Raw genomic sequence first — 25,490 nt, forward strand, 5'->3', positions numbered from 1 at the left:
GGGAGGTTTGGTGATGGGTGGGGAGTGGAGGTATTGGGGACATCCTCTTGGAGACAGAGGGGAGGAGGAATGGGATGAGGAACTGTGGGAGGGTGGACTGGGAGAGAGGTAATGACTGGAGTGTTAAAAAAAAAAAAGTAATTTTAAAAATGTCAGCACTTGGGAGCTAGTGGCAGGAACATCATGAATTCAAGGTTAGCCTCTGCTACATATAGCAAGTTTAAAGCCAGCTTGAATGAAGTATATGAGACTGTCTCAAAATAAAAAGGCTCACGAACTGGCCATGGTAGTAGCACTCACCTGTAATCCCAGCACTTGGGGGGCTATGGCAGGAGGATTTTCCCAGATCACATAATCTAGCATCTATTACATCCTGAGACAGTGTCTCAGCAAAGCAGTTTATGGCTTCTAGTCAATTGAGAGGGGTATAAAAGACAAATACATGGCCAGAGAAAATAAAAATCGATTCTGTTAGCCCTTGAGGGTGGGCCAACAATATTTACCACACATAGAAGCTCAAACATTTTATAAAGGTGGGATACTTCAACACTAGAAGTGACCCAACAGTCTGCCATGAGTCTGCCTTGCTTTTCACACAGTCTCCACACTGTGACTTATGTTCCTCAATAAATTAGACTTCATTTTGGAGCAAATGGACAGCAAGAGGCATAGTCATCCTGGCAGAACACTTATTTTAACGAATTGCTTTCTACCTAGTGCAGACAGAGGGGGCTGGCGGGGCCATTTATCCTATAAGGATCAGTCCTGTCATGAACTCAGTTTTCTTTCCCTAGAACTTAGTTTCATCAGTTTTCAATTCCAAAGACATTGTTTTACTTTGTATCTAATCCTAACAATCTAACTTTCCTGGCAAAGTTTATGTCAGATACTTGTAGGGAAAAATGGATTCTAAGACCCTTGCTGCTGTCCACAGATCTGGTCAGATACCCAAGAGTCAAGAGTGGGAAGTTTCAGGGCTAGGCAGCTACATGACTCCCATCCCTGTAAACTTGGTGAGGGGTAAGCATGCTGGACACTTGTGTGGCTTTAGGACAGCATCCACTTTCTCTCCATGAAACCATCACCTTCACTAGGGCTTAACTTTGATAGGATGTAAAAAGAAAAAGATTTCCTTCACTGAGTGCAAATTTAACATCTGTCAAAAGCAAACTACCACTCCCTTTCAAAGCTGCCATGCTCAATGTTGTCTAGAAATGAGCTGATGAGCATTTCTGAAGAGGTGGACTCAGCTACAAGCCAACTAAGGGCTGTTTCTGGTGGAGGTGGGGTACCACATAATACAGGCAGGAAATTAAAATTTCAAATACATGTGTTTTAAGAAATAAAACTGTAACCATAATTCCTCACCTTAGAAAGCCCTTTATTTTCTAACCAAGTGTTTGTTCATCTTTTAAAAGGCTACAGGAAAATTTAAACCTTTCCTACACAGTCACGTGTAAATTTATTATGCACAAGTTCAGTAACAGGAAGAGCAATTAAAATACTTTCCTTACATTGGTACAAAGTCTTAGGAGGCAATGAGAATAAGCAAATGTAGAAAACAGTATGAATTCACCCTTGGTATAATAAAACAGCCCGTCCTGGTGAAATAACGCCCTGTTTACTTAGGTCTTTATAATATAAATTCAGAACTGCGTGACACCGATTTTGAATCATTATCTTTATTTGTCATTCTATATAGATATTGGTCCATTTGCACATGAACAGTAGCAATCATCCACTTCCATATAATAGTCTACAGATTGAAGCCATACCACACACAAACCAGAGTAACTTCACAGGGGGAAAGTTACAGAAATAAAAATATTTTATATTCATGCTTCAAGATATCCCCCACAGATTTGTTTTTATATACCTAATTACAAGCATCTATATTCCACAAAGCTAGTCTCTTCTGAAATCAACATAGTATTTTTAATATTTTTAATATCTCTACTAAACCACATGGATCACCAAGCTTGCAGAAGAGATTAAAAACAGCTGGCTTGCTAGTCATAGACACGCCCACAACTAAGCGATTGTAGAAGCATATCCAGTATTTTTGGGCTGCTCTTAGTTAACATATTTCCTCCCGTCTCAGAGATATTTACATCAGATCAAGACATTTACAAATAGTTCATAGTGACTAACAGCTGAACTTGCACGTAGCCTGTGCAAGGAAGTCAAGCATTTGAAAGCTTCTCTAAGAAACCCAGTGCGTTCTCCAACGCGAGTAACATGACTATTCTAAGTGGTTTACAGTTCTCTCAGTGCATATTCCCACATGTATTAAATGGAATGAAATTACATTATTAAATGGCTATGTCAACAATATTTGAGCACATTGAATCTATATCACAATTCAACTTGTCAACACTATAAATCACTCTAAAGAAACAATAGGCACACACAAAATAGATAACGAAATCTATGTTTTCTTTTTAATAAACTTAAGGTATACTGTCTACTTTAAACAACACTAAAAGATATACTTTAACAAAACAGCCAATTACCAAACCTGTTGTCTAAGTCTAGCATAAGGAAAATTCAATCTATTCGAATCTTCTGGTTTGTCATCCTATAGATGATGCTATCATATCCAGGATCCATATTCCAAATGTTGTAAGAGGTGATTATCACAGCCAAGGCCAAGCCGATCATAATCCACAGTACCAAGTTGAAAACCACTGAATACTCCAAATTATACTTATATGCAAGGTTATAGGGACTTTGGGTGTTCTACAAATGAGGAAAGGAAAAAATATAAATAGGAAAGAACTTTAAGATTAAAACATCATTCTGATTAAATGTCTGATTTGCTAGCTAACAGACACTTAGGACTTCCTAAGTGGAGTAATAGCTGCCTATCTACCTGCAGAGGAGCCAGGAACCCGCAGCTTCCTGGAGAAGACACTGGTACCGGTACCGGTACTAAAAGAAGAAAGTCCAACTTTGTGAGGATTTTCTTTGGTAACCAATGCAATTGGTTTGCAGATCCTGTGATCTAGAAGCCTAGCCCTGAACAAAACCATCTCTATGTGAACCAAGAGGCATGCACAAGACTATCTTTAACACAATGGACAACTGGGGCCTGTTCAGACAGTAGCACACAGAGCAGGAAGATGACTCAGCACCACTGATACTTGTTTGTTTAGGGTTTTGAGACAGGGTTTCTCTGTGTATCCCCTGGCTGTGCTAGAACTCACTCTGTAGACCAGGCTGTAAATCAGGCTTGCCTCTGCCTCCCAAGTGGTGGGATTAAAGATGTTCATCACCACTGCCTGGCCTCCAGTGATATTTTTTTAAAATAACACTAAGCAAAGAACATGTAAGCATGTATGCAGTGTGGTTCCATTTATACAAACCTGGGACAAATGAACCACCACTTAAGACTTATAGCGCAGGGCAGTGGTGGCGCACACCTTTAATCCCAGCACTTGGGAGGCAGAGGCAGGTGAATTTCTGAGTTCGGGGCCAGCCTGGTCTACAGAGTGAGTTCCAGGACAGCCAGGACTACACAGAGAAACCCTGTCTCGAAAAAAGAAAAAAAAAAGACTTTATAGGGCCAGCATTGGGGGGTGGGGGTGGGGAGATAGGGAGAGAGAGAGAAAGAGAGAACATGAATAAGAATAAATACACCTAGCAAACACAGGAGTGGATGTTCACAGTCAGCTATTGGATGTATCACAGGGCTCCCAATGGAGAAGCTAGAGAAAGTACCCAAGGAGCTAAAGGGATCTGCAACCCTATTGTTGGAACAACATGATGTACTAACCAGAACCCTGGAGCTCTTGTCTCTAGCTGCATATGTATCGAAAGATGGCCTAGTCGGCCATCAATGGAAAGAGAGGCCCATTGGACTTGCAAACTTTATATGCCCCAATATAGGGGAATGCCAGGGCCAAAAGAATGGGAATGGGTGGGTAGGGAAGTGGGGGGCGCTATGGGGGACTTTAGGGATAGCATTGGAAATGTAATTGAGGAAAATATGCAATAAAAATATTAAAAATCAAAAAAAAAAAAAAAAAAAAAAGAAATCCGCTTACATATGCAACAAGATGCTGCCTCCGAGACAAAGCAATGAGAGGGGTAATGCTACTGAAATCCCTCTGAGAACAACTTATTATAAAGCTCTGAAGCTAGAAAAAAAAAAAAAAGAATAAATACACATACATTCCAATTATAAAGGAAAGAAGGACCGGCTTCCCAGGATACTGGAGAGTAGTATAAGGGGGTGGCTCAGTGCTAGAGGCTTGCCTACAATGCCTGAATGTCTGGTTTCGTCTCCAGCATCATATTTTTAGAAAGGGTCAAACGCAAGAGAAAACTTGCAGAGGGATAAGATAAGGGGATTTGCCACGAACAAGCATTCTCTCCCGATAGAGTATTATATTTACCTTCAATTATATTACAGATTAGCTACTTAAGAGTGGAAAATGTGATGTTGCAGCTGCCTTTTCCATGCTGAAGTGGTACACGTGTCAGACCTGGGGGCAGGGATCAATTCCTTGTGTACACTGTCTGAAAAGCTAAATTTATTCTTGGGAAAGGTATCATTTGGAACACGTCTGTCATTCACTCTGGCTAGAAAATTTCAAAAGTAGGATGGCAGGAGAGGAGGCTAGAACTAGGGAAGCTATGGAGGATCTGGACTTGAACCTATATGCAGGGAGACACCACTGACTGATTTCAGGCATTGAAAGTAAGGGATACAATCAGATTTGCCTTATAAACAAAGGTGGCAGTGGCTCACCCAGGTCTTGAAGTTGCTGCTGCTGGTTTCATTTGCCTGTGCTAAGGAACAAATGGAGAGAAATCGAGAGCCTGTGTAGACTTGGCAAGTGTTCCACATATGCAAAGTCTTTTTGCTTTATTGAGATGGTTGACTTGCTATTCAGCCTTGCCTAGCCTGCGTTTAACAATCCTCCTGCCTCCACCTCCGGAATTCTGGGATTGCAGATGTGTGATCTCATGCCTGGCTTAATTCCTTAAACTCTCACCACAGCTTAAAGTAACAGAAGAGACTGATTTCAACTGGAAGACAGAGAGTAGACCATGGGCCCACAGCTATGTGCGCCTTCCTGTGGGGGGCTCAAAGCTGACACAAAGGACTTCCGTTAAGTCCCTCTTTCTTGGATTTATTTGCTGATTCGGTTCCATTTCATGTGCATTTTGAGTGTATATGTATTGAACAGAATTTTTCAATCTTGACTACATACAGTCTAATCTAAGACCATCACGTACTCAGAAGACACCTCACAGGGGAGTCTCTCGTCCTCTGTGAAGCAGGCCATCCTAGTACACAGCTAAGGGTACTGTGAATGTAGGGAGTGATGGCGCTGATGGTAGGTGCCCAATCACACTAAAATGATATTCCAAGGAATGTTTCAGGCCCAGATACATACAATCTTGCTGATCAATTCTAAGTCTTATCTCTTATGTCCATATGTTATTTGATGTTCTAGTTCTTGGTCAATTGGCCCTGCCCATGCTTTGTACTTTTGTGAGTTTGTATTTGGAGGACTAGCTGTGGGGGTTTCTCTGCCTTGGGTACTGACGGCAAGGACTAACAGAGGTTTTGCATTTACTTCAGCTCAATACCAGAGAGCTGCCATTGGTCTGGGAGCAGGTTTTATGTTAACTTCTCAATTGGAGGCTTCCTAGGCAATATACATTTAACCCTCAAATCCATATAAAGAAATCCCTGTGATTAAAAATGTCCCAGGAAATAAGTCCTGCTCCCAGGGCTGAGGCAGACGACTGAGTGTCTTTCTGTTTCCTTTTGCTGGTAGGTAAACAATTTGGCAATTTGAACATGTTTGGCCTATAGGGAGTGGTACTTGTAGAGGTGTGGCCTTGTAGGAGGAAGTGTGTCACCGAAGGATGGGCTTTGAAGCTCTGCCCAGCGCAGAAGAATCACTTTTCTCCTGGCTGCAGTCAGCTCAAGATGCAGAACTCACAGCTCCTCCTGTCCCATGCCTGCCCGGATGCTGCCATGCTCCTGCCTTGATGATAATGGACTGAACCTCTGAACCTGTAAGCCAGCCCCAATTAAATGTTGTTCTTCATAAGACTTGCCTTGGTCATGTGTCTGTTCACAGCAGTAAAACCCTAAGATACTATCACGATTCCCCTTTACTGCAGGTGCAGCTGTTTCTGCCTCCCTGACTTTATAAGGAAGTGTTAGTTCCAATCTCAGAGTCGATGCCTCTTGGCACACCCAACTGGCAGACTGCTAACTACAGATCCCCCTCTTTACTTTGTAGGATTGCCTTATTTGAGAGCTGAGCTATGCATTTGAAACTTTATTTTTTATCTAGAACTTCTAGAAGTTTAATAGTGGAAACTGAGGAGAAGAAAGAAAGAACTCCAGGTCTTAGCTGTGGCTAAGTGTTGCTATGTAGCTGAACCTGGCCTTGAATTGACACCAAACATTGTGATTTGAATATGCTTGGCCCAGGGAGTACCACTATTATTTGGAGTAGCCTTTTTGAAGGAAGTGTGTCACTGGGGGGGTGGGCAATGAGACCCCCCTCCTAACCACATGGGAGCCAGTCTTCTCCTGTCTGCCTTTGGATGAAGACATAGAACTCTCAGCTCCTCCAGCCTCACATCTACCCTAGACACTGCCATGTTTCCGCCTTGATGATGATGGGCTGAACCTGTAAGCCAGCCCCAATTAGATGATGTCCTTTTAAGAGTTGCCTTGGTCATGGTGTCTCTTCACAGCAGTAGAACCCTAACTATGATAGAGGTTGGTACTGGGACTGGCCATGCTTTTGTTTGGAAGAATGTGGGTTTGGGGACTTTGGATCTGGAAAGCAGTGCAATGCTTTAAGTGGGGTTTAATGGGCCATCCTAGTAGGAATATGGAAGACTTTGTTAGTGACAGTGATTTGGACTGTGGAAGCCCGGCTCTAGGTTTCAGAGGGAAAGAATTTTAATATGTGGACAAGGGACTGGTCTTGTGATACTTTGGTAAAGAATGTGGCTGCTTTCTGCCCTTCTCTGAAAAGGCTGAGGCTAAGTTAAAGAGATTTATAGTAATTGCATTGACAAAGGAAGTATCAAAAAAAAATGCCCATCAGAGACTTTGTTCTCTGGTTAAGTCTCACTTTGAACAAGCATAGCAAGCTGAGAAAGGAAACATAAAATTTACGGTTCAAGTAATAAATGGGCACCAGGAAGTGAAATGGAGATGAATCCTTTGTTCCAGGAGATAAACAGATTGAGGGAGTGGTGACTTTGTGGCAAGATCCCACCCAGCTAAATTTAGGTCCCAGCGTGGTAGTAAAAGCCTTTAATCTCTGGAGATAAAGTCAAGCAGATCTCAGAGTTCAAGGCCAATGTGGTACAGAGCAAATTCCAGGCAAAGAAAAGTTTAAATCCAGGCGTGGTAGTACATGCCTTTAATCCCAGTATTTGGAAGACAAAAGCCAGATCTCTAAATTCAAGGTCAATTTACAGAGTAAGTCCCAGGACAGCCAAATTTAGGCAATAAGGGAGTTCGAAAGCAGAAAGATGGTAATAGAATAAGAAGGGGCCATGGTCCAGTCCCTGAAAGCAGCAGAACTCAGCAACTTTGGCCATGTGGCTCTGGCTTTAGAGTCAAGAACAGAAGAGACTACTGGGACAATTGATGTTTGTCTTAGTTAGGGTTTTACTGCTGTGAGCAGACACCACGACCAAGGCAGCTCTTATAAGGATAACATTTAATTGGGGCTGGCTTACAAGTTCAGAGGTTCAATCCATTATCAAGGCAGGGACTTGGCAGCATCCAGGCAGGCACGGCAAGGGAGGAGCTGAGAGTTCTACATCTTCATCTGAAGGCTGCTAGCGGAAAACTGACTTCCAGACAACTAGGAACCTTAAAGCCCACACCCACAGTTACACTCCTACTCCAACAGGGACATGCCTGGGCTGGGGGGAGCAGGGAATGGAATGTGGTGGTTTGAATATGCTTGGACAAGGGCGTGACACTATTAAGAGGTGTGGACTTATTGGAGTAGGTGTAGCCTTGTTGGAGGAAGTGTGTCACTGTGGGGGCGGGCAATGAGACTCTCTTAACCACATGGGAGCCAGTCTTCTCCTGTCTGCTTTTGGATAAAGACAGAACTCTCAGCTCCTCCTGCATCATGCCTGCCTAGATGCTGCCATGTTCCACCTTGATGATAATGGACTGAACCTCTGAACCTAAGCCAGACCCAATTAAATGGTATCCTTTATATGAGTTGCCTTGGTCATGGTGTCTGTTCACAGCAGTAAAACCCTAACTAAGACAATCCTCCTGCCTCAGCTTTCTGAGTGTTTGAATTCTAGGTATGAGCCTCACTGAAATGCAGTCTTAAGCAGATACTCTTCCATCTAAGTTGGATCTGGAAGGCAACAATATCCAGCCAGTCATCTCTAGACTGTCTTAAATCAGCACTTGCTATACATAGCTATACTCTCATGCTAATCCTTCAGACTGAGCATGGAGGACCCTGTAAATGGGCCCATAAGTAATTTTTGTTTTTCCTAGACAAAGTCTCATGTAACCCAGCCCAGGTTAGCTATGAACCCACCCTGTAGGTGAGGATAGTCTTTAAGTCCTCGATCTTCCTGCTCTGGCCTCCCACATGCTGGGATTACAGGTGTGAACTGTCAGGCCAGTCTAGTGACAGCTGCAGCACTTTCCCTTCATGGTCAAATGTGCTGAGGCTTTGTGTTTGAGACCATGCACCCACACACATTTTACCATGGGCAGCAAGCTTCTCTCTGAGCCTCTATGTCAGTGGGTCTCACCCTTTCTAATGCTGCAACTGTTCATACAGTTCCTTGTGTTGTAAAGGTACTGTAATTTCGCTCCTGCTATGAAGTAGAAGGCAGATACCTATATTTTTCCATGGTCTCAGGCCATCCCTGTGAAAGGATCATTCAACAGCCAGAGGTCATGACCCATAGGTTGAGAACCACTGGCTGCTCTTTGTGCTTTCAGTCCAAGCAAGATCAACACTGACATACTGATAAACTAAATTAAAATTAGAGAGGTGTATGCAGGCGGTCCCAGAAACTGAGGAACTGGGTCACAAAAATAATGTGTCTCTAGAAAAGCAGAATCTAGAGGCTGAGACAGGCACCCACTCCCTCTCATTAACTGCTGATGGTTCCTTAACAGTAACTATCTTAAACACACTGAGAGGTTTTCTTTCCCTCTCAGACGAACAGTTTCTGGGTTTTTTTTCTGTAGGCGGTTACTGAGACAGGTTCTCATACAGGCCAGGCTGACTTCAAAGTTATTATGTCGTCAAGCATAATCTTCAATTCCTGGGCTGCCTGTCTTTACCTCCCAATGCTAGGATCACAGGCCTACACCATCACCCTCAGCTTCAAGATTTCAAATTTCTTAATTACACCTTATTTATTTTAAGTGTATATGTATGCAAGTGTGTGGGTCTGGAGGTCAGAGGACAAAGTTCAAGAGTCCCTTTGTCCCCTCTTCTACCATGTGGGCCCTGAGAATCAAACCCAGATTGCCAGGCTTACAGCCAGTATCTTTACTCACTGTTATCTCACAGTATCTTTACTCACTGCTAGCCATTTTGCTAGCAGCCCAGGCTTTTCTTCTTTAAAGTAAGCTAACTTCATGCATTAAAGCAGGATCCAAAAACTTACTCACCTCTTGTTTTGACTCAAGGATGGTCCTTGACTTCCTCACAAGGGATGTGTCGAATGATTTGACAGTCACTAACTCTACCACTGCGTTCCCACTATAGAGACTGTACATGTCATCTGCAAACTGAAAGTCATTTTTTTAACATTATGACTAATCGCAAAATACATACATTTTGTTTACATTTGTATCTTTGGTTAACAAAAATTTTATAAAACTGTCCCTTGGTAACAGGGAACTGGTTCTAGAACTTTCTACAGATTCTGAACTATATACTCTTACATGAAATGGCATAGTATTTGCATAGAACCTATGCTCAGCAGCCTGTATATTCTAAATCATTTCTAGAAAATATATATCACTTAACATTATTGAAATACTATGTGGATAGTTGTTATACTATATTGATTATGAACCAAAGACAAGAATTATGGATATAAATGTCATATACACAGTATTGTTTCAAAAAATATATACATTGTGGAATGGATAAATTAGCAAATTAACACACTACCTTTCATACTGATTATTTTTGTGTCTAAACAAATCCATATTTGTTAAAATTATTTGTAGCTTTACAAATTACATATTATACAATATTAATGCATATTAGCACAAATATGTTTAAGCTTTAATATGCAGTGTCTCAGATAGGAAAAAGCCTTACAGGTTTGCTTATGCTAAAATATTCAGTAAAGAGCCAGGCGGTGGTGACACATGCCTTTAATCCCAGCACTCGGGAGGCAGAGGCAGGTGGATTTCTGAGTTCGAGGCCAGCCTGGTCTACAAAGTGAGTTCCAGGACAGCCAGGGCTATACAGAGAAACCCTGTCTCAAAAAACCAAACCAAACAAAACAAAACAAAAACAAAAAGAACCAAACAAAATATTCAGTAAAGAGTTAAGCCTTAATATACATTCAAACATTTAAATAAAATGAGGGATTGAAGTTGATGGCATATAAAGCTAGGGTAGAAAGCAGAAAGGAGAAATGAAGAAATCTGCTTCAGTGTTCTCTGTTAATCACGGACCTCCCAGAGGTTTAGCAATGAGGCCTCAGTGAAGAGCTTTCCTTTCCACTGACCAGTAAACCCCCGTTTATTACATACACATCAATGGCATGAAGGCTACTGTGCTAGTGTGCTTTGTGTGAGTTTTCGATGGGGCGATGAAAACACTCTGCAGATAGACAGTGGAGATGGTTCTGCAGTTAGCATATGTATCACCAATGAGGCAGACTTAGAAACGGTTCAGATGGTATGCTTTAGGTTATACATACTGTCAGGATCTACAAACGCACAGTGCTGCCACTGCCAGCATTGGAGAAAGATTCCAAACATACACTTTTTTAAAAATAATGATTGGTTGATGGTGGTCTTTCGAGACAGGGTCTTACCATGTAGCCCAGATAGGTCTCAAACTTGTGATCCTCCTGTCTTCCCCTTGCAAGTGCTGGTATTAGAGACCTATGCCGCCATACCTCCCCAAATCCACCTCGGACTCTATACCATTCTTTACTTGTTCTGGTCGTGTTACTGGGAATTGAACTTAGGGCCTCACACATGCTAGGTAAGCACTCTGACACTGAGCTATATCCCCCAACCCTAGCGCTATACTATTATTAGACATAAGAATTAGAGAACCTTCAAAGAATCAAGTAATCTTTCAGTTGAACTGAGTTGGCTCAGTGCTGGAGTGACTGCTTGCCTAGCGTGTGAGAGACCCAGAGTTCCACCCTTGCACAGAGAAAAAAAGAAAAGGCTTCAACCAACAGCATTCCTCAAAAGATTTCTCCATCAAGAGACTGAAATGGTCACATGCCACCCTCTCTTACCAGTAGCATTGCTATTTACCTTTTGGAGAGCATCAACAAGGATCCTAGAAGCATCCCTGAACTGTTCAGAGTCTTCCCCATAACGCTTCCCAAGTTCATCCAAACCTGCCAGCTCCAATGAATACAAGTCGGGAGAATGGTCCTTGGCTAGATGCTTATGACGAGACAACTTCAGACAAACAAATAGAACAAATGAACAAAGGCGATGTCAAATGCAACCAAGTCAAGTTTTATACCTGACCACGTTAGGTGGCCACAGAAGCATACCACTGCACTATAACATGAAAACAGTTTAAGATGGCAGCAAAGAGAGCTCCCTTAAATGAGTTTCTGATCAATTCAACACAAATCTCATTGCTTACTTTTAAAAACTTAGATGAGAGACAACGCATGAAGCAGTAACTCCTTGGGCGGATATGGTGTGGGGAATTCAGGAGCCATCAGTGTCTTCTTCCGGCATACCCACCCAGAGTACCACCCTAGCCCCCAGCACTAAGCTTTCAAACTCCTTGAACCCAGCCCACATGAAAAGGTTTGGCAAAGAACTTCAGAAGCTAGCAGACAAGTAAGAAGATCTATTTCGGTCATGTGGATGATTTTTAAAACCACTTACTAAAAGATAACTTGCAGATAGATTTTTTTCCCTTTTCGACTTGGTTAATGCTATTAATCGTTCATACCAGTCTTCCTACTGTTGACCCACAGCAATGGATACCAGAATTAAGTCCTAATGTCTGACAAGGAATGGGTGGCCAAATTACAACTACAGCCAGGGTAGTTTTATTCCCAGGCCTACCTTCTTTGAGGATTTATGGCCTCTCCTGAGGGAAGAAATGCAGAAGAAATGGCTACTAACACTAGACCGAGGCCAGCATTTCCTCTACCACCAATAGTTTCTCAGTGTTCATGAGATCATAAATCTGGAGCAGACTGAAGCTTTTTAGCTGGCCTCATTTTATTTAAAGATTTCTAGGAAGCAAACCAGATAGGACTTGAAAGTGCAAGCAGCCTACTTACCAAACTTGAAATATCATGAAGCACTTGCAGTTCGGAGAGAAAGAGCAGGTCAACCTTCAGAGAGCAAAGAGTGGACATGGCTTTAAATACACAGCAGAGATCTGGACCCCACTTATCAAGGAAAGTACAACATAGTATGAATACTAATCAGGTAAATGTATATCATTTCCTCCCTTTGTACCTTCACTCTAATTGAAACAAGGAAGCTCTGTGGTAGAGAAATGCTTATTATTTGCAAGGCTCAAGGCCCATTATCAGAAAAGCATGCACATGAAACATTATTTCCTACCAAAAAGGTGATGGTCACTCCCTAATTAATACTAGTCTATTGACTACCGCTTGGTAGCTCTTACTTCTAACGAAGCCATGCCTGAGCATTGACCCCACTGTCTTAAGATCCTACCAGTGGACCAGTTTACTTACTTGCCTTGAAAACTTTCCAAAGCAGAAAATTAGGAATAATGGTTCCTAGCTACCACAATAGTTATAAAGGACAAGAGATCCAAGCAGGGATGGCTGGCAGGCATGGTGGTGCATGCAGTGCCCAAGAAAAGGAAGCAGGCACATCTCTGTGAGTCTGAGGTCAGCCTCATCTATAGTTCCAAGCCAGCCGGTACTAAATAGTAAGTGTAGCTCCAAAAAAACAAACAAACAAACAAACAAACAAAAAACAAACTCCAAAATCCAAATGAACAAAGCAGGAGTGTCTCTCTACTGCAGCATCCTGAGAACATGATGCAAAAACTGTGAGTCCACATTAGCAACAGCTGTGAATAATGACATCGAGTCACCAGATCTTCATAGCTCAACCAACCTCCAAGAAGACTGGTTTGTGACCTGTCTGGATCAACTGGCAACACGGGGAGGAAAATGAGAAGTATTTACTAAATGGCAATTCAGAAGAGGTGCATTTAGTCATGGACCCTGCAGCAACAGAAGAAAGAGCGTGCGCACCCCAGCAGTAAGTGAGCCCAATTCTTCATTCTCTACAACTTCTGTCTTGCTAAGGTTTCAAGTAGCATATGCGATGGGAATTTAATAATATTCACTCAACAAATGAACCACTTACCTCATTATTCCTACTCAGAGAATTGAGGGGAAGAGAGTTGAGAACGGAGTTTTCTTGAAACAGGCGGTTACGGAGCTGCCGCAATGTGACTGAAAGGTCTTCAAACACTGAATTTGCTTTCCCCACCATATACACTCTCTACAAGGAGAATCAAGAATGCTAGGTTAGCTGCCTTCTACAGATTAATTCCAACATACAGACAAAGTACATAGCAGTTTTCACACAATCACTTTAAAACTATCATTAAATAACAGTTCTTTATAAGGCTCTTAGATAAAAACTTTGTCACTTACCTCCTCGCTGGGAGCCAACTGCAAAACTACAGGTGTTTCCTCCGAAAATAAGGAGTGAATGGAATTTGCAACGCTGTCTAGACTAAAAGGAACTGCCTGAAATGCAAGAGTAAAACTGCAATTATTTTTTGAAACAAAGTGGAAAGAAAATTGACCCAGCTAATATAAGCAAGCAGCCTCAGGAAGGCACATATGAGGATAGCTCTTTGCATTATTCTTGCTATGTATCAACTGTGCGTATTACAGGCTTCACTCTGATGCCCAGGCTGCCATGTGCTTTGAACATGGGGAGGCGCCTCTTCTACCGTCCTTCACTCTCCCATCACCCCTCCTTCCCCAGGCTTTTCTCTACGCCCTCTATTATTTTTCAGTTGTCTCTTTTCCTGTTGGATTCTGGTTTCTACATGAGAAAAAACATGTAATATTGACTTTCAGATTCTGTTTTTTTTTTTTTTTTCACCTAACATTACTGCTTCTTGTTCTATTAAATTTTCCCCTGCAAATGACATGCTTTTTTCAATCTTCTTTATGGTTCCACAAAACATTTACCAGGATTTTTTTGTGGTATGTTTTCATATAATATCCTACCCAATCTTGCTTTTTTCTTTCAAAAACAAAAACAAAAACAAAACAAAACAAAACAACCCTCCACACACTGGGCGGTGGTGGCGCACGCCTTTAATCCCAGCACTTGGGAGGCAGAGGCAGGTGGATTTCTGAGTTTGAGGCCAACCTGGTCTACAGAGTGAGTTCCAGGACAACCAGGGCTACACAGAGAAACCCTGTCTCAAAAAAAACAAAAACCGGGGCTGGTGAGATGGCTCAGTGGGTAAGAGCACCCAACTGCTCTTCGGAAGGTCCAGAGTTCAAATCCCAGCAACCACATGGTGGCTCACAACCATCCATAACAAGACCTGGCGCCCTCTTCTGGAGTGTCTGAAGACAGCTACAGTGTACTTACATATAATAAATAAATACATCTTAAAAAAAAAAAAACTAAACAAATAAACAAAAAAACCCTACACACACACACACACACACACACACACACACACACACACATCACACCAGCACTTTTGATGGAAACTTAGAAGACTCTTTTCTACACAAGAGTCCCTTTGAAGGCACAGGAGATTCAAGAGCTCCTTAGTGGGCTAAGTCTATCTCCCAGTGCCTAAATGAGAAATAATTTGCAAACATAAAGACAGGACACTATTAAACACAAACTAGTTTTGTTGTTTATTTGTGTATTTTTGGAGTGAGGGGTTTTGAACTTCTGGTCCTTGTACCTCTACTTGCAAGTTCTAGGATTATCTGTGTGTGTATGTATAATATTATATATATATATATATGTGTGTGTGTGTGTGTGTGTGTGTGTGTGTGTGTGTGTGAGTTTGTATATGTATAATATTATATATATGTGTGTGAGTGTGTGTGTGTATATTATATATATGTGTATGTGAGTGTGTGTGTATGTATAGTATTATATGTGTGTGAGTGTGTATGTATAATATAGATATGTGTGTGTGTATGTATAATATTTTATATATGTGTGTGTATGTATAACATTATATATATATATATATTTATAGGTATATATTATAGGTATGTATGCTTAGCTTTGTGTATTTTACACAGCAATACATTTGGGTTGTAATATCAATTGAACATATATGTCACTGTAATTTTATCTGCTTCCATTGAAAGAGATAGTTTGAGGAAATCTGAGATACTGAATTTCACCAAAAGAGAAGCAGGCCTCATATAATGTTAAAATATTTACTGGTGACTTTCAGATAGAGTTAAGTCCCTTAGATAAAATAGGATGTATGCCAGGTTCTGGAGACCAGAAGAGGGTGTTGGCTCTAGATTACAGAATGGTTGTGAGCTGGCTGCCATGTGGTGCTAGGAATCAAAGCCAGGTCCTCTGCAAAAGCAGTCAATGCTCTTAATTGCTGAGCCATTTCTCTATCCCTTGGAATTTATTAAAGTGCAACATACTTACAATGCAGTACACAAACCCTGCCGTAAGGAGATTTAACCACATTTACAAGTGGGTGCACTCTCCTAATCCAACTAGATTAAGACAAGAACACCAGCAGTGCCCACAAAGCTGTCCCCCCCTACCCTTGGGTGTGACCAAAATTTGCACTTCTATGCTATGCTGGGTTTGTTTTGTTCTGTACTATTTAAAAAATAGATTACAAAAAAAATTTCTCTCAAAAACTATTGTACTTCTTATGTTACAGTATTAAAACAACAAGAGGCTAGAGATAAAGCAGTCCTCTGCTCCTTCAAACAGAGGACTCAGGGCTGCTTCCCAAGAACCCACATGGTACCTTAACACCATTGATCATTCAAGTTCCAGAGGATCTGATGCCCTCCCTTGACCTCTACCACTGCAGGCAAGCACACGATACACAGACATACATGCAGACAATACACTCCAAAACAAGGGTGGTTGGTTTGTTTGGTTTCGTTTTTGGAGACAGGGTTTCTCTGTGTAACAATTGTGGCTATGCTGAAACTCATTCGGTAGACCAGGCTGCCCTTGAACTCAGAGATCTGCTGGCCTCTGCCTCCTGAGTGCTGGCATTAAAGGTGTGTACTACCATAGCTGGCTACAAAAGAATTTTTAAAGCAGTAGTATTTTTTTTTTTCAAATAAGCAGTAGCTCAAACTGGCATCAAACTTAGTATGTAGCTTCATTACGGACTCAAACATGTGAACCCCTGGCCCCCACTTCACAAGTGTCTAAATTACACTGTACCCAGTATGTTTTTGTTTTACTGGAGATTTCTTGGTGACTTTTCATCCAGTACTTCCATTAGCACATAAAGGCTACTGTCAAAAAGCAGCAAATGAATGCCAGGGATGAAGGTAAGTATAGAAAGCTTATTGACAGAATACTGGTATCCAAAATTTCAGGATTTTATGACTGGAACAGACACGATGCTTTCCTCTTACTCAAGATGCATATTAACTCTTCCCAAAGTTCCAAAATGAGGTCACAAGACCGAGAGGGGGAAGAGCAACCAAGCTCACAAAAGCAAGTTGTCAGCAGCCTCTCAAGTGCCTGCCTTCTGTGGACACCGCCTCAGGCTTGGGTGGAAACACCTATGACACTAACTTGCCTGCCTACCTCATTCACCTGGCTCAGGAGAGTTGGAGGCTGAAGAGTATAGCCCTAGTAATCAACCTGGAGAAGCTAATGAAGGAGTTAAATACCAGATTTGGGAGGAAAAGAAATAATTATACAGTCTATATAGTAATTATATAGACTCCTAAGCTCAACGGGTAAAAAAGGCCTGGGTGATTGGTACATAGTAACTTTTCCCATGCTGTTTTAGAGAGCTTTGCATATTTGTTCAAGAATGTGAACAAATTAAGGTGCATGCCTTTAATCCCAGCACTTGGGAGGCAGAGGCAGGCAGATTTCTGAGTTCGAGGCCAGCCTGGTCTACAAAGTGAGTTCCAGGACAGCCAGGGCTACACAGAGAAACCCTGTCTCAAAAAAAAAAAAACCAACAACAAAAAAGAATTTCTTCATCAGGATCACTTGAAACTACAACAGGACAAAAGGAAGCCTTGCCAAGTAGAATATAAAGGTTATTTCTGCCTTTAGATTGTGTGTGTGTATTGTTCCCTGGGCCTTCTATCTCTTTCCCCATTTTCTTCCAAGATAATCAGAAGTAGCCATTCAAAGTCAGTCAAGGAAGTGAGCTCTTGTCATAGCTTCTTCTCATGCAAAGTGTGGCTAGTCTACTTCAAAATGTTTCGTTTGCACAGGGCTTAGTTGGTAGAGTGCTTGTTATACATGAAGCCCTGGGTTCAATTCCAAGCACCACATATACTGACGGTGCATGTCATGGTAACGCAGAATTCAAGGCCAACCTGGGCTACATAAATAAGACACTGTCTCAAGGGCTGGAGAGATGGCTCACTGGGTAAGAGCATTGACTGCTCTTTCAGAGGTCCTGAGTTCAATTCCCAGCAACCACATGGTGGCTCACAACCATCTGTAATGAGATCTCATGCCCTCTTCTGGTGTGTCTGAACACAGCTACAGTGTACATACATATAATAAATAAATAAATCTTAAAAGACCCTGTCTCAAAAATCAAATTTGGGTTTCTATGCTAATAAATTTTAAATGGTGCTCTAGGTTTTATATATTTGTACATAAATGCAATAAATATGCATTAATGAAATACATGGTGATTTTCATAGTAATCACATAATAAATTACAGAAATTGTCCTGGTGAATCTGCCTTTTTATCACCACCTTTCTTTTTTGTTGTTTGTTTTTTTTGTTTTGTTTTGTTTTGTTTTGTTTTGTTTTGAGACAGGGTTTCTCTGTATAGCCCTGGTTGTCCTGGAACTCACTTTATAGACCAGGCTGGCCTCAAACTCAGAAATCCTCCTGCCTCTGCCTCCAAAGTGCTAGGATTAAAGGCGTGTGCCACCACCCCCAGCTATCACCAACCTTTCTAAATAAAACATTTTCATGATATGTCTTGGTATGTAGGCACCATCCATTACCACAAATGAAGAGTTCACCATATCACCGACCACAGCGTGCTCTCTGTCCCCTCCACCCACCTCCAAGAGTTACATGAGAATTTTGAGGAGTCTGCAGTAAACCAGTGACCATTCATTCTTAGAACTATGTGATTCATTTCTGCTGCCTAGCTTTATACGATACACTCATACTTTCTTTTCTTGCTCTTCTGGTTTAAGAGAGAAATGATGAGATTTCTGTTTTGTGTGGTGAAAATATTTAAAATCTAACAGGCAATTTAAAAATGTTTAAAAATGTTTATGCTGGTTAGTGTTCTGCCGATTCGATACAAGCTATTGTCATCTGGGAAGAGGGAACTTCAATTAAGAAAAAAAATGAGGGGCTGGAGAGATGGCTCAGTGGGTAAGAGCACCCGACTGCTCTTCCGAAGGTCCAGAGTTCAAATCCCAGCAACCACATGGTGGCTCACAACCATCCGTAATGAGATCTGACGCCCTCTTCTCTTCTGTCTGAAGACAGCTACAGTGTATTTACATATAATAATAAATAAATAAATCTAAAAAAAAATTACAAAGAAAAAAATGCCACCATCAGATCGGTCTATATGTCTGTGGGGCAATGATTAATGATTCACGTGAGAGGGCTGGGGCCCAGCCCACTGCAGTAGCACCCCTGGACAGGTGAGCTTGGGTAGTTTTTGTTTGTTTGTTTGCTTTTGGTTTTTTGAGACAAGGTTTACTCTGTATAGCCCTGGTTGTCCTGGAACTCACTCTGTAGACCAGGTTAGCCTCAAACTCAGAAATCCACCTGCCTCCCAAGTGCTGGGATTAAAGGCGTGTGCCACCACCACCCGGAGAGCTTGGGTTGTATAAAAAGCCAAGCTGAGCAGCCATGGAGAGGCAGCCTATAAGCAGTGCTCCCCACAGTCTCTGCTTCAGTTCCTGCCTTGAGCTTTCTTCCCCGAGTTCCTGCCGCGATCTCACTTCATGATGGATTGTGAGCTACAAGCTAGCACAAACCCAGTCCTCTCCAAGTTGCTTTTGGTCATGATGTTTATCACAGCAATAGGAAAGAAACCAAGGCAGAAGTTAATTATAATCACCATCGTTCAGCACATTACACCACTAAAGCATGCTTCAGTAGTGCCACTTCTAGGGACATAGCTAAAGGCTTATTATTTTATTAAAATTGTATGCAGCTGTGTGTGTGCCTGACAAAGCCAGAAGAGGGTATAGGATCATCTGGAACTGGAGTTAGAGGCTGTTGTGAGCGGCTGGATATGAGAGCTGGGAGAACTGAGACCAGCGGTCTGCAGGAGCAGCAAATGCTCTTAAGCCGCAAACCATCTCTCTGGACCACTGGGTGCATATTTAAGGGTAAGAGCAATCAGTACACTGAAGACATCTACTATGCCCCCCCATGCTTACTGCAGCACTAGTCATAAAAGCAAAGATATGAAAGCAAACAAAGTGTCTTTCTAAAAATATGGATAAAGAAAATGTCCTAGGGCTGGGGGTATTGGTCAATGGGACAGTACTTGCCTGGTGTACAAGCCATCCTAGGTTCTACTGCAGTACCAGAAAAAAAAAAATGTAGCATATATACATATTAGAAATACCGGCTGGGCGTGGTGGTGCACGCCTTTAGTCCCAGCACTCGGGAGGCAGAGGTAGGCAGATTTCTGAGTTTGAGACAAGCCTGGTCTACAAAGTGAGTTCCAGGACAGCCAGAGCTATACAGAGAAACCCTGTCTCGGAAAAAACAAAACAAAACAAAAACAAAACAAACAAAAAACATTTATAAAACATTTATAGAAATACCATTTAGCCAGGAAGTGGTAGTGCACACTTTTAATCCCAGCACTTGGGAGGCAGAGGCAGGAGGATTTCTGAGTTCGAGGTCTACAGAGTAGGTTCCAGGACAGCCAGGGCTATACAGAGTAAACCATGTCTCGAAAAACCATAAATAAATAAATACATACATACATGCATACATAAATAAAAAGAAATACCATTTAGCCTTCCAAGGGCCACAGGGCAGGATGGGGGTTGGGGATGGAGACATCTTTTTGACCACATGGGTGAGAACATTATGCTAACTGAAATAATCCTGGTGCTGAACAAATAGCACGATCTCACTGATGTGCAGGATCGAAGGAAGTCAATTCATCAAAGTAAAGTCAGGACTGGGAAGTGGACGGGGAAAGGGTATGACCCAAATACATGGGGTTTTGGGTGTCTTTGGGACAGGGTCTTATGCCACCCACACTGCCTCAAACTTACTATATAGCCCAGGCCAGCTTCAATTTTGCAGTACTCCTCCTGCCTTAGCTTCCCAAGTGCTAGGATTACACAGACACTGGATCCTTATTGTGCTCAGCTTTGCTTTGTGGTCTAGGTCATGGCCGTGTGTGTGTGTGGGGGGGGGGGGGGGGCGGGGAACTGGACCTAGGGCTTCCTGCAAGCTAGGTAAGTACTCCAGCACTGAGCTAAGCACTCCAGCACTGAGCTATGAAGAGATTTCCAGCCCACATAGTGTGCTTCTATAAGCATGCCACATGTGCTTATAAATAGGATCACAGCAGAGTGAGTCTGCAAAAGAAGGTTCCCAAAGTGAACAGCAATACACATCAGTCTTACAACATAATGCAATTAGAAATTAAAACAGTAATTATTGAAAAAGAGCTCAGGCATTTGGCAATAAAACATGTTTGTAAGTAACAAATGAATTAAGGAATCACAATCAACATTTCAATTAAAATATAAACAAAAATACCACCCATCAAAAATGTCTTGTAATTTTTTCCTTTAAGTTCCAGTTTTAATGCATGTTTTGATGCATGTTTTTGATGCATTTTTTGCAGTGCTTGGGATGGGACCTAGGACCTTGCTTCTACTAGGCTATCCATTCCACTACATCTTCAATCTTAATGCATGTACAAGTTTCTTTGGGACTGACCTGTTAACTATAACTATAGATCCAGGGGACTGAACATCTTACTGCACCTGTTTTCTGATTCAAGTTGCAAATTCACCTCACCTTCATTTTTGTTTTTCTTTTTTTGAGACAGGGTTTTCCTGTGTAACAGAGCCCTGGCTGTCCTGGAACTCACTCTGTAGACCAGGCTGGTCTCGAACTCAGAGATCTGCCTACCTCTGCCTCCCAAGTGCTAGGATTAAAGGTGTGTGCCTCCATGCTCAGCTCATCTTCAATTTTCAATCAAAGGAGCCCTGGTTGTGGAAATGCCTCCCAAAGTGGAGATCATGTGACTGTGGGAGGAACCTCTCTCTCTCTAACTGTAATTCTGAGGGTTTCCAGGTGATTCTCGGGGCCTCAAGACAGAGAAGGGCAGGCCAGCCCTTCTGAGGCAGCTGCAGTTTTACTAGACTTCTTCCTAAGAAACGGAAGCAGTTTATTGTCCCTAACCTCCTACAGAAAAGAAAATTTCACTGTCAACTGCTGCTCACCTTCCTCTTTGGCACCCTGTTGGAAGAAGTGTGCCACTGGAGTGGCCTTGCAGAGCCTAGATTTGTACCCTTTTGAGCTTGTTCCCTCTGCTTGTGCTTTGAAGATGTAAGCCCTCAGCTTCCTGCTCAGTCACCATCCCTCCACCCCACCATGACTATTATCCCTCTGGAACCATAAGTCCCAAAGCCCTTCTATGTGTTGCCTTGGTCACGGTAGATTATAACAGCAATAGAACGGAGGCAGAGTCCCTTACCTTACAACTCTCCTCCTTAGAGCATGACCACGTTCTAGTAAACTTACAACCACCATGTAATTTTTTACTTTCAAAAGAATTTCAAAGGAAACTGTGTTTTAGAGAGGTTGCTCTCAAAAAAGAGGTTTCGACTATAATTCACTTTTTAAATGAGAAAACAAGCAAGATAATAAAGACAGTTCAAAGAAAGATACAGAGATTGAAAATACATATGCACACACAAACACATGCAAATTCAATGGAGATACTGCAATAAGGTTGCATAGGTAATACTGAGATAATATTTAACAGAATAATACTAATCTTGGGTGTTGTTTATACTATTACACAGAACTCATCTGCATTCATATCAGTTGACAGAGAAAGTTTCCAGTGCACCAAGTTTATGTAAAAAATACTCACATTCTCCAAAGGGTAGGAGATGACGCTGCCTGCGGGAAGTGCCAGTTTATCCACCCCCTTCACCATCACCATAATGGTAGCCCGTGGCCGGTGGAATAGGTTACCCACGGCAAGCCCTGGCCAAGACAGGTCCTAAAGATTGAAATGTGCAACACAGTTCTTAATTCTCAAATATGGAAACTATCTCCCCAGGAACACCTACTAACTAGAGTGAAGGGGTCTAGGGATGACACTGGCTGGGGACACTCAAAGGTGACATGGGCATCTTACTGAAGCAACGGCCACAGTGTCCTAAGGAGGGAGGGTCATGGATGCCTGCCTGCCTGCCTTCTTTATGTTCGTAAAGAACTTTTCTTTATCAGAAAGTTCACTCACAACTTTTGTGTAAAAAGGAAGCGAGTAAACAAAGCCTGTGTGCTCTGTACTCTTCCAGCTGGTGAGCTGTTATTTTCTTCCCCTGAATCATTTTCCTTTATGCACAGCATTGCTTTTACCTTGCAGAATTAGCAAGAACTGTCAAAATGTTCTCTCTCCACTAAGCACTTTATACATAAAATGCCTTTAACCGTGATTCATGTTGCCTTACTAATAATTATTTCTGAAGCTTAATGGAACAGTCATTTATAGTCAAATTTAAGCTTGCAGAGAACTAGATACAAATCTCATCCTTCAGTGTAAACAACAGAGCCTGCTCACTCAGGTTGTCCAAAGAAACCAGAGCTTGTGGGCTGGACCCTTAGCCCAACTGCCAGGAGTGCCCAAGCAGAACTATGGGTGTGAGATTGCTCCAAGCAATCTCAAGTGACTGATGATGTCAGCAGCCAACTTACAAAGCGGCAAGAGGCTGTAAAAGCAAGACAGAGCAAGTGGCACCCCGTCCTCCTAAGGTTTGAGTTTCAGGCCTCTTGGACTGAATGGGTCCAGGCCCCTCTCCTACAGTTCTATCAGTAGCTAGGGACTACCATGGATCACAGCCTCATTTTAGGAAAATAGCCACAGTTACATTATCTAACTTCAGATGAGATGTGTAGGCATTTTTAGCAGTTGTAGCAAATTAACTGCACTTAAAAAAAAAAAAAGACAACCTATTAATAGCAGCACACCTGTAATATGTAAATTACATGTCAATTCAAAATAAAAATATACTTAAATGACTAGATAGATGCATCTATACACATGCAGGTTGTCACGATGATGGAGAGGCTTATTGATAATGATGTATGAAGAAGACTTGGTTTTAGAAACATGTACTTAAGATCACCCCAAATACTGACGAGCCTTTAACGTTTTGTAATCCACAGCAAATGTACCTGTGTTTGTCTGTTGCTCTTTTTGACTACAGGAAGAAATCAATAAAAAATGTTTTAAAAGCAGTTACAACTATTTATTTTTAAGTATACATACTTCCTTTACAGAGAAGCCCATGGACAGTGCAGCTACGTCTGGGATTCGATCTCCTGGTATAGGCCAATTTCCATTTCGGAAAACAACAGACCCTGGCGATCTTAATATGCTAAATTCATTCCCTAAAGCACCTAAGGAGAGAACAGACAAATGAGCATCATTATATATCTTTTGCATCCACCTTGAAGTTTATTAAACATAATACATTTCCCCATTCTTCACTGGCTCAACATGCTAAATTATATTTGGACAAAATACTGAATCATAAATATAGCGAAACTTCTGGTGGGATTCTAGGGATGGCATGCAAGTCTTCATAGTATAGGCGCATGTGCTACTGCATATTTTAAACAGCCTAATCCCAGATTGGAGCTATGCTCCAAGACTCATCAACAATTTACCCCCCAAAGCATCAGCTAAAAAGTGTATGTACATATCTAACTCTGCCAGAGAATATTCTTTTTAAAAATTGAAATTAGCAAATATTAACTATGCATAATGAGTTTCATTATGGTATTTTTATAGAGCTATAATGAATTTTGATCATATTTACCATTATCCTCTCTTGCCACCTCCATCCCCCACCCCCTTCCTTCCTCTTCCTAATTAACCCTCTATTTTCACGTCTTTTTTGGGGGGGGGGGGGGAGTGAACCAGAGCTTAATAAGGCCTGAACCCTGGAGCATGGGTAAAGGATTATTTACAAGTGTATGGTTCCTTATCAGTGGCTACACCAAGAAAATCCGCCCATACCCTGCAACCACTCACTGCCTATAGGTCTTCAGGGATGGGTGGGGCCTCATAAGACTCCCTCCCCCAGCTCCTGTTAACTGCCTATAAATCCTCAGCAAAGGGCGAAGCTTCCTGAGCCCTTCACAGCATATGGCAGGGTGCATGGAATTACAGCTGCTGTGGCTTTAACAGTGCCACGACATACCTCGAAGAGAGTGGTCCGCAGCAGCCTTTCTTCAGGCTCGTATACTATTTATGTATTTACTTTACATGTAAGAGCATTTGCCTGCATGTATGTCTGCGCACCACGTGTGTGCCTGGTGCCAAAGGCCAATAAAGGGTATTGGATACCCCAGAACTGGAGTTTCAGATGGTTGTGAACCACCATGTGGGTGCTGGGAACTGAACACAGCTCGTCTGGGAGAGCCTGAGTGCTCTTAACTGCGGAGCTTCTCTCCAGCCCCAGGCTCTCACATGCTCTCTGCCTTTCCCATAATGTTCCTGAGCCTTGGGGGACTGAAAGAGGTTCCTTCTAATGATGAGGATACCTGTCTACAGATGACCCTTAATGGGGGACCGTGGCAGATTAGCAAGAATTAGTCATCAATGGCAGTTCTCTGGACTTTAAAAAGCAAAAAGGGTTTTTTTTTCTTTCTGGTACTAAAAAGGAAGGAAACCTGAAATCTTCGCATTATTCTGTTTCCAGACCATTTATGATGTTCTTATTTTACTACTAGGCGGGTGGGCCAGTGCATCCTTACAGGTTAGTATACATCTCCAGATACAGGGTGTTTCCTTATGCCACCACATAGGTAACTTAGTGAAACCAAGACTGTCAAGGATGT

The 25,490-nt window shown here is 42.0% G+C and overlaps 1 protein-coding gene across 1 annotated transcript in view; it reads right to left on the bottom strand.

Moving 5' to 3' along the window:
* Nucleotides 1-1,661: 1,661 nt before the first annotated feature.
* Atp6ap2 (ATPase H+ transporting accessory protein 2) overlaps nucleotides 1,662-25,490 on the bottom strand; it is a 29,483-nt gene continuing 5,654 nt past the window's right edge. The window contains exons 2-9 of the mRNA XM_021153168.2: nucleotides 23,914-24,044; nucleotides 22,510-22,641; nucleotides 13,864-13,959; nucleotides 13,571-13,708; nucleotides 12,502-12,555; nucleotides 11,504-11,653; nucleotides 9,659-9,778; nucleotides 1,662-2,739 (exon numbers count right to left, since the gene is read on the bottom strand). Of these exons, the coding sequence (XP_021008827.1) occupies nucleotides 2,548-2,739; nucleotides 9,659-9,778; nucleotides 11,504-11,653; nucleotides 12,502-12,555; nucleotides 13,571-13,708; nucleotides 13,864-13,959; nucleotides 22,510-22,641; nucleotides 23,914-24,044 (1,013 nt within the window). The 3' untranslated portion in view covers nucleotides 1,662-2,547. The remainder of the gene's footprint in view (nucleotides 2,740-9,658; nucleotides 9,779-11,503; nucleotides 11,654-12,501; nucleotides 12,556-13,570; nucleotides 13,709-13,863; nucleotides 13,960-22,509; nucleotides 22,642-23,913; nucleotides 24,045-25,490) is intronic.

This window comes from Mus caroli, unplaced genomic scaffold (assembly GCF_978045245.1).
Source record: "Mus caroli unplaced genomic scaffold, Mus_caroli_1 scaffold_5, whole genome shotgun sequence".
NCBI classification, from domain to species: domain Eukaryota; kingdom Metazoa; phylum Chordata; class Mammalia; order Rodentia; family Muridae; genus Mus; species Mus caroli.